The 10,074-nt window shown below is 27.2% G+C and overlaps 1 protein-coding gene across 1 annotated transcript in view; it reads left to right on the forward strand.

Moving 5' to 3' along the window:
- The window catches only part of LOC111628370, an 83,292-nt gene that overhangs the window by 52,779 nt on the left and 20,439 nt on the right, over nt 1-10,074 (forward strand). Inside the window, exons 9-14 of the mRNA XM_023372144.1 lie at nt 617-728; nt 1,069-1,223; nt 5,066-5,214; nt 5,296-5,378; nt 6,433-6,514; nt 9,177-9,417. Of these exons, the coding sequence (XP_023227912.1) occupies nt 617-728; nt 1,069-1,223; nt 5,066-5,214; nt 5,296-5,378; nt 6,433-6,514; nt 9,177-9,417 (822 nt within the window). The remainder of the gene's footprint in view (nt 1-616; nt 729-1,068; nt 1,224-5,065; nt 5,215-5,295; nt 5,379-6,432; nt 6,515-9,176; nt 9,418-10,074) is intronic.

The raw sequence follows: 10,074 nt of genomic DNA on the forward strand, positions 1-10,074 counted from the left end.
AAAATTGTCAATTAACATTTAAATCCATTGCCAATTTTCTAGGTAAAAATACAGAAAAATAAATTTCATCCTTGATCGAATCACGCCTTTATTAATAAATTCGTGCTCTGATTGGTTCTGGCTGATAAACTAATTGAAAATGATTGGTTATTTGCTTTCGACAAATTAAATAACAGTATTACAGCGTAGATATTAAATAACCAATTAACTTTATTTATTATTAATAGCCATGCCCACGTGATTTGTATTTGTATATAAAAAGGAAGGGAAGAAATTAAAATTAATAATTCACGCCTATTTCTCAAACATTCTATGATTGGTTCAGTTTTATAAACTAATTCAAAATGATTGGTTATTTGCTTTCGGCTAATTAAGTAACGGAATATTATAACGTAGATATTAAATAACCAATTAAATGTTATTTGATATTAATAGTTACGCCTACATAATTCATATAGTGTTACGCTAATTGATTGATCGCTTTATATTTAGACTATAATTTATTCATTTAAAACATATAAAAATGTAAATAAAACTGTTTGATTAATTTCATTTATTCTATCTTAAAATAATAAAATGAATAATTAAATTTATCGATTTTTTTTCATATTTTCAGGAGCTTAGAATCGAATTTATATAACAAATCAAATGAATTACAAGAAGATATTAGTATGAAACGTTTCGATCTTCAAGTAGCAAACATTCATTTAGCTGCTGTTAGAGCTCAGGTAATTAAAATATATTATTATTACAATTAAAGACACAGTCAGACTTCGATTTAGCACCACAGTTTGTTTCGATTTAGTGACAATTTCAGCACAAGACTTAGTGATACTAAATGTACAATAATTTGCAGACATTGAAGGGTTTTCTATTCGCGAGGAAAGTCTACATACCTGTATTTATTGGCGCTTTAGTAAAGTATCGCTATTTACGAGGGCGCTAAATCAAGGTTTGACTGTAGCGTTGATAAAAAGAAACACTATACAAGGTTTTGTACTGTGTTATGTCACGAATAATACTCGAAATATATATATACATTTTCTTTCTTTTTCATTTCCTGTCCAGTTGGAATTGGTTGCTTCAAAAGAAGGGAACCATTCTGATGAAAACCAACACAATCGAGATAGAAAAACCTCGACAAGTAGCACAGCCGGTATGAAGAATAAATGGTTAAAAGCTTTCCGAAGCCTCAAGACTGGTAGCATCAATATGCCAGAAAAGTAAGACTTTGATGTTCAATCTTTGCAAGAAAACATAAAAAAACAAACAAACAATGGGTGTGGGAGATAAAGAAGAATCGTTTGTGATTTATATGCTCAAGTGTCTAAAAGCTTGTGACGAAATGACAGTTTATAAAAAGACATTTTTAAAGTATAATTTAAAAATAAAATAAATTCAAACTGGACTTATATAATTTAAAAATAAAATAAATTCAAACTGGACTTATATATATAGGCTATATAAAATTCCTTCTACACCTGATTGAAAATATGGAAAGTTTAATATTTTTTCACATGTTTCTGATAACATTTACCTTGTGGAAGGAAAGAAAGGTATAATATATTCAACATGCAACTGAGAATATAAACATATCAAAATATTTTATAAGTGTTTACGTGCTTGTTTAATATTTGCTTTCTTGGTTGACCTCTTACTGTCCATATTGTTTCAAACCCGTGAAATTTTATTATAGAAACTTAAACTTAAACCATTACAGAGGGGAACACGTATAAAAAAAACACTTTAAAAATTCATTTGTCTCTTTAGAAAGAAGAAGCCATTGTGTGATATATTATAACGTTGGGGTATCGGTGTGTAATTTATATTGTTTGTTTCAGGAATTAGAGCATGTATACCTGGACCTTAGCGATACTGTAGCTGGTTCTATGGTGGCCGCTGCCGAAATGTTGGCAAGCAAGGTACGTAAATGTCAACAAGGTCGACCTTCTCGAAATAGGCCTTTTTTTAACCCCTAGACGTCATTAAAATGGTTGTTCTTACAATGTATTGTAATGCAGTTTGATAGAAACATTTTGGAAACTATTCAAATTATTATCAACGTGTCCTGTTTTGTATTTACTTATTGTTAAATATAATATATTATGGTTTTTATTTACAGGCAAGAGAACAAGGGAACCATTACGATAATCTGTGTTCGGCATGTAGAAATGTTAACAGTAAAACGGATTTAGTCAATTTTATAAAAACACTCAACCTAGAAAAGGCGACGGCACCTCTAAAAACCCATTTATTTATGGCACCGAGAGCCGAAAACGAATCTGGACAAGTGGTAAATAAATGACAGATTTTTATTTTATAATTAGATTCTTAATTAGAATTTAACACGTATTCTCTCTCTTTTATTGTGAATAAAAGNACAAAAAGTGAAAAATATATATATTATGTAACTAATTATTTTCCAAATTTTAAACAATACACACAATTACACAACTGATAGGTTCTCCCCTCTTCTAATACCTTTACGTTAATTACTAACTGAAACTAACTAATGTTGCATGTGTATGTATGTGATTAATGTGTAATTTTTGCATGTATTACTTATGCACGTTAAGCGTTAAACTTTAACATTTTGCAAAATATTTTAATGTAAAAATAAACGAAATTATGATAAAATGTAGATGATTGTTTGTTATTATTCTTATTATTATGATTATTATTATTATTTGTAAATTAGATTATTAAAAACAAAATAAGAAATTATATAATTTTTTTTTCTTTCCTGTCTTTGCGAATGCATAAATTTATGAAATTTAAAATAGAAAAGTGTCTGTACATAACTGGAATGTTTATAGATACAAATGTATAATTTAATTATGTATATAGTATTGTCAATTTTTCTAATTTCTGTTTAATTATTATTATTATTGTTATTATTTTGATTCTATTATTTCTTTGTTTTTTCTTGATTCCTTGTATCCACCGTAACTTCTATGTATAGTTATTGATACTTGGAATAAATCGATGTAATTTTTAGTATGTTTTTTTGTAAATCTATGTGTACTTATTACACAAATACACTAATCATTCTAACATATTTAACAGATTTATACACATTTTTAAGTGTGATTTCAGCAGAATTAGAATAAAATCCCTCAAATTGCGTAGTACAAAATGCAATTTTATGTAAATCGACAAGTGTATTTACACAAATACAATATTAATTCTATCATGTTTAACACAAATATTTATTTAAAGTATGTAACTGTACAGAAAGTTGAAAAATGTGTTTAAGTTTAGCAGAAATATAGTAAAAGTTGGACATACACACTAGGAATAAATCTATGAATATTTATTACACGAATCACCCTAACATATTTATGTAAAACATAAAATAAATTGTTTAAATTTTCCAGAAACACAATAAAATCACTCAAGTTGGACATCCATACTGGAAAGTAGTTCTATATAAATCTGTGTGTATTTATTACACAAATGTCTTCATTACACTAATATATACACGTATTTATGTCAAAATTTCACTGAAATATAAGGTTGTCCAACTTGAGATTTACCATAAGTCCAATTTAGAGGAATATCAATTGAAAGTAGAGAAGATGAATGTAATTTTCTCTTATTTTCTATGTTGGGCACCTCACTAAATTGAACACATATCCGAGATTACAGTGTTAGGGGAATTTTACTGTATATATAAAACACGAACTAGTGAATTTACATTAAATTGAAGCTCATAATGGAGGAGAGAACATAAAAAAAATGACTCGCACACCAAGAGATACACATCTACAGACTGTAATTCAATACATTTTCAACTATTCAAGATAGAAATATGATGTAAACTTTTAAAAAAATCAGATGTTTATTTTTATATTTTAACATCCAATTTTTACCCCGAAATATTAAAACAATTTAATTTTTCCATACTAAATTTAATTCTAATTAATTCGTTTTTTTATACACGATGGATAGGTAACCGCATTAATTATGTTTAATTACTGCGATTTTACAGCGAATTTAAACACTTTAAATTCATTTAAAAAAAGTACATAAATTATAATTTTTACTAGAATAAACATAAAAAGAATTTTTTTAAACAAATTTCGTTTAAACCTTCGAATTTACCATATAAACTAAAAAAATACGTGTCTACTCCCACTATTCCACACAGTAGAAGGCATAATAAAAAGTAATGTGACCTATCTACGATAAATCAAAAGATTTAAGATGTAAGATATGACTTGTATAAACGATAAAATTTTATATTTTCTTTAAAAAATATATATAAAAATTACGTGTATATAACTATTTTTCCACGTTGGCACATAGGTTGACTCCCGATAAGATTTGTGATTTATACACGACTTTCAACAGTAAAATTACGTTAAAAAATTACGCGGAAAGTGTTTTTAATTCTACGAATAATTAAATCACTGTCGAAATATTTTATATTCTTGTAAAAAATTTAAGTAATTAACGCAGATTTGTGAGGTTTTTAACAACGTATCGACGAAAAAATGCCTGTTGGAGACTTAAAATTATTGTATTTTTTTTTAAAAAAAAAGAACATCTGTAAAATGTTGGAGTGAGTTATTTATAACTCGGTTATACATTTATGTACAGGAGGAAACTAATTTAATAAAGATAAAAGAGTTTTTTTTGTGTCGTGGATGACAAATTAGCATTAACCTAAATTGTAATTTGTTCCTGATGATCATTTATTTTTTAAAAATGTTTATCAACAAATTAATTATCTTAATAATATTATTATTATTATTATTTTAAGTTTCTAAAATTCAATTAAATATAAAAATGCTTCAAAAATTATACTTAAAATAATTCGTGTATTTTAAAAAAAAGAACGCAAATTAAATGTTAAATATTAATAAATTAAAGAATAATTTTAATTAACATAAAAATCGGGACAGCCCAAAAGTCGATTAACCAGTGTAGAGACTAAGCTCGTGTGTTGCTAAGTTGCTGGCAAGATATTCGGTTGCCCGACTTTTAGGCCATCCTGTATATATATATTTAAGTGGAAGAATAGACTTTTCTATAGCCGAATATAATTAATTCTTTACGTTAGGAACGATTTGGGGGATAAGAAAAACGGTAAAGGACCTACTAGGCCTCAGTCAGCTACACCATCACCTCTTGATACTGGTCAACATATCTTTCAAGAATACACATACAAAAAAATTACACCTTGTGATTATTGTAGTCAAATTCTACGAGGTGATTATTTTAATTTGTCGAAATTTGATAAATTATTTATTTATTTATTAAATAACTAATTAAGAAATTTTAAATTTAAAGGACACGTCCGTCAAGGTTTGAAATGTAAGATGTGTAAAATGAACGTACATGCTGACTGTCAAGACAAAGTTAGCAAATGCCAGGTAAAAATAGTATTTAGAATGCTATTTTTTTGGCTTAAATAATTAATTTTGTATGTATTTTAATTACTTAAAGTATTTACTGTATATTTTCTATAATTTATACTGCATATTATAATATATATATTCTATATGTAATGTGATAAATATTGATATATCTTTATGTTTTAATTTAAGAATTTTATAAATTTATTTATAACTTACTTAAAACATATATATTTTTTAATTCTTTGTGGAACTTTTGAATAAATTAAATTTTAAATATATAATAACATAAAATGATATTTTTTCCCTATTTTTAAACTACGCCTTTGCCTCTTAAATCTTTTATACGATTTTTAAAATTATCTCTCCAATATTTTTTGTTTTTAAATTGCTCTTCCTACTGCAATTCTTATAGAGGTTTCCTGTCAGATATAATGGTTAATTCTATACAAAATCTTGTTCTGATCTCCTATTTACGATACACAAAATCATAATTATTCAAGACTTTAAGCTCCTTAATAATTAAAGTATAAAGAACTAAGTCTTGGAACTGGAACTGAAAGTATCAGTTCCTTGTACTGTACTTTCAAATTCCAACTTCAAGACTTTCAATTCTTTAGAGTCTTGGAGTTGGAACTGATATACATATACTATATATCATTTCCTACACAGAAAATTTCTTTTGTATTCCTCATTCAAGATGCATAAAACTCATAATTCTACAAAACGTTCAGCTCTTTAATGGCTGTAACTTACAATTGGTTAAAATCTGGAATATACATATGTAATTCTTACGTAATATAAATATAAATTTTGTTGGTACACCTAAATTAAAATACCTAAACCCAGACGAAGCCACAATTCTTCAAGATTTTCATCTCCTTAAGGACAGTAAGGAGGTAAAACTGTAACCTAAAAGAAGCCGAAAATCTAGAATAATAAATTCTCCGTCACGTATAATTTTTTTTTTAAAAAAAAAACACTTTTTACCTATATTTATATTCTGAAAATTTAAATTAATTATTTATGATTTAACCTCACTTTTTTCTAACAAAATTCCATTTTTAAACAGCCAAAACCACGTCTTTTGAGAAGACAAAAGTCCACGTCTGAGATCGAAACGAAAATGTTGGCAACAGAACCCGAAGAAGATAGTAAGTGGTGAATATATCTACATCAGAGACAGGTGCAACCACGAGTCTTCCACTATCATCGAACACACTTTTAATTTCATTTTTTTATTTTTTATTTTCTTCAAAAAAAAAATTTGACTTCGGTATAGAAAATACAGCACTAATTTGCATGACGTGCTAAATATCTTCTCTCTATTACTTCTTTCCAACTAATAAAAATGCTATTTCTATGCATCTTTCAATAGTATAGATAGAATTATAGATTAAATTTCAATTATACATAAGTAGCAGGCATGTAATTGGCCTGATAATACGATAATTTACAGCTTTAGAGCTTTAGTTTATAGAATTTTTTTTATAGTTATAATTTGCATGAATAACTATTTTTACAGTCGGATTTCCATTTCTTTTGCTTGTCTTTGCTCTTTTAACACTGTTTTTAATCGTATTGCATAGGCTAATTTTGGCATATTTTAATGATAAATAATCGGAAAAGCTAATTATTTATCGAAACGATTTAATGAAGAAGCAAAAATTCGGTTTAATTAAGCACAAAATGAACCTAGGAATCTAATTTTTAAAATTTTATTCGAGAATTTGAATTTGAAATTTAAACCGTTACTCTATTGGCTGATTGAAGGAGGCGGAGTAACGATTAGCCAATTAAACTTACAAGGAGAGTAAAAGATAAAAAAGCGCTATCTCCATTATCAATTGATAGACTACAAATGTCGNTAAAATGATATTTTTTCCCTATTTTTAAACTACGCCTTTGCCTCTTAAATCTTTTATACGATTTTTAAAATTATCTCTCCAATATTTTTTGTTTTTAAATTGCTCTTCCTACTGCAATTCTTATAGAGGTTTCCTGTCAGATATAATGGTTAATTCTATACAAAATCTTGTTCTGATCTCCTATTTACGATACACAAAATCATAATTATTCAAGACTTTAAGCTCCTTAATAATTAAAGTATAAAGAACTAAGTCTTGGAACTGGAACTGAAAGTATCAGTTCCTTGTACTGTACTTTCAAATTCCAACTTCAAGACTTTCAATTCTTTAGAGTCTTGGAGTTGGAACTGATATACATATACTATATATCATTTCCTACACAGAAAATTTCTTTTGTATTCCTCATTCAAGATGCATAAAACTCATAATTCTACAAAACGTTCAGCTCTTTAATGGCTGTAACTTACAATAGGTTAAAATCTGGAATATACATATGTAATTCTTACGTAATATAAATATAAATTTTGTTGGTACACCTAAATTAAAATACCTAAACCCAGACGAAGCCACAATTCTTCAAGATTTTCATCTCCTTAAGGACAGTAAGGAGGTAAAACTGTAACCTAAAAGAAGCCGAAAATCTAGAATAATAAATTCTCCGTCACGTATAATTTTTTTTTTAAAAAAAAAACACTTTTTACCTATATTTATATTCTGAAAATTTAAATTAATTATTTATGATTTAACCTCACTTTTTTCTAACAAAATTCCATTTTTAAACAGCCAAAACCACGTCTTTTGAGAAGACAAAAGTCCACGTCTGAGATCGAAACGAAAATGTTGGCAACAGAACCCGAAGAAGATAGTAAGTGGTGAATATATCTACATCAGAGACAGGTGCAACCACGAGTCTTCCACTATCATCGAACACACTTTTAATTTCATTTTTTTATTTTTTATTTTCTTCAAAAAAAAAATTTGACTTCGGTATAGAAAATACAGCACTAATTTGCATGACGTGCTAAATATCTTCTCTCTATTACTTCTTTCCAACTAATAAAAATGCTATTTCTATGCATCTTTCAATAGTATAGATAGAATTATAGATTAAATTTCAATTATACATAAGTAGCAGGCATGTAATTGGCCTGATAATACGATAATTTACAGCTTTAGAGCTTTAGTTTATAGAATTTTTTTTATAGTTATAATTTGCATGAATAACTATTTTTACAGTCGGATTTCCATTTCTTTTGCTTGTCTTTGCTCTTTTAACACTGTTTTTAATCGTATTGCATAGGCTAATTTTGGCATATTTTAATGATAAATAATCGGAAAAGCTAATTATTTATCGAAACGATTTAATGAAGAAGCAAAAATTCGGTTTAATTAAGCACAAAATGAACCTAGGAATCTAATTTTTAAAATTTTATTCGAGAATTTGAATTTGAAATTTAAACCGTTACTCTATTGGCTGATTGAAGGAGGCGGAGTAACGATTAGCCAATTAAACTTACAAGGAGAGTAAAAGATAAAAAAGCGCTATCTCCATTATCAATTGATAGACTACAAATGTCGTTAGGAACTTTTGTGCTTGATTATTTATCTTCACGATCATTTTTACGTTTACTTCATTGCTTAATTATTCATCTTACACTATTCTACTTCAATTTAAGATAAGAATTTTAATTTTAAATGTGTTATTTTTTTAAAATTTACTTTATTTATCGATACAGCATCGTGGTTTAGATATTAATTAATTAGAAATCAAAGTTTATTTATGCGAATTTCGGACATTTTTGCCTAATTTTACAGGTAGGCAACGGGATGGGGATCCGACTGATTATATTTATTGCGTACTTATGAATATAAATATAAATAGATATTTTATATTTAAAAAAAAAACAAAATGTGTGAACCAAGAACCTGTTATGTCTGGTAATTACAGAACAAGACGTAGATCCCATCTACCAACTATTGAAGCAAGCGGGTGACATCAGCGGTAGACGTAATGATAAAGATGGGAGTAGCCAAGGTGGGGTTGGAGGAAGTATAAATTCCAGCCTGACATCCCTCCACCAACGATGGCCACGCTCCAATGCCTCATCTTCGGCTTCCTCATCTTCCTCTCATCTACTTACAGTATCCTCTGCCCATCACGAGCACATGTCATCCTCGGGTGAGCCTTCGTAACCCATGGAAATTTATTGTTAAATTTGTAAAAAAAAAATAAATAAAAACAGAAAATTTGTATCGCATTCGCGCGATTATCGACTTTCCATGTCAAAAATGCCGGTTTTTTCTCTAAAAAATCAGAAAAATATATTATAATAATTAAAGAAAAACACTTCAGGAGCCTTCGTACATAACGTGTAATTATAAAAACAAGGTAATAATAATTAAAAATGGCCGACTTATCGCTTCAAACTGTGATATATAAAAAAAATATCCAAAAAAAAATCATAAATTATAATAATTTTTTAGAAAATTAGTTATAAGTTAACATCCTTTAAACGAATTCCACCTTATGTAACGTACTTGAAAGTATATAAAATTCGAGTAAAACACCTGTAATTTTCGTTTTAAATTATTTTAAAAAATACAATTTATGTGCCTTTAATATAATTAATAATAATAATAATAATAATGATAATAATAATAATTACACGGATTAAATATTAAATAATTAGTTTAATTTTGATTTTAAAAAGTAAAAAAATTGTTAGATTAATTTTTTTGCTTATAAAGTTAAAAAAATTTAGATTATCTGAAAAAAAAATAAAACAATTTTGCTTCTAAAGATTCTTAAATTCAGTTTTTAATTAATTGCACATTTAAATTATACA

The sequence above is a fragment of the Centruroides sculpturatus genome, unplaced genomic scaffold, assembly GCF_000671375.1.
Source record: "Centruroides sculpturatus isolate CEXI.00-Female unplaced genomic scaffold, Cexi_2.0 scaffold574, whole genome shotgun sequence".
Lineage (NCBI taxonomy): Eukaryota > Metazoa > Arthropoda > Arachnida > Scorpiones > Buthidae > Centruroides > Centruroides sculpturatus.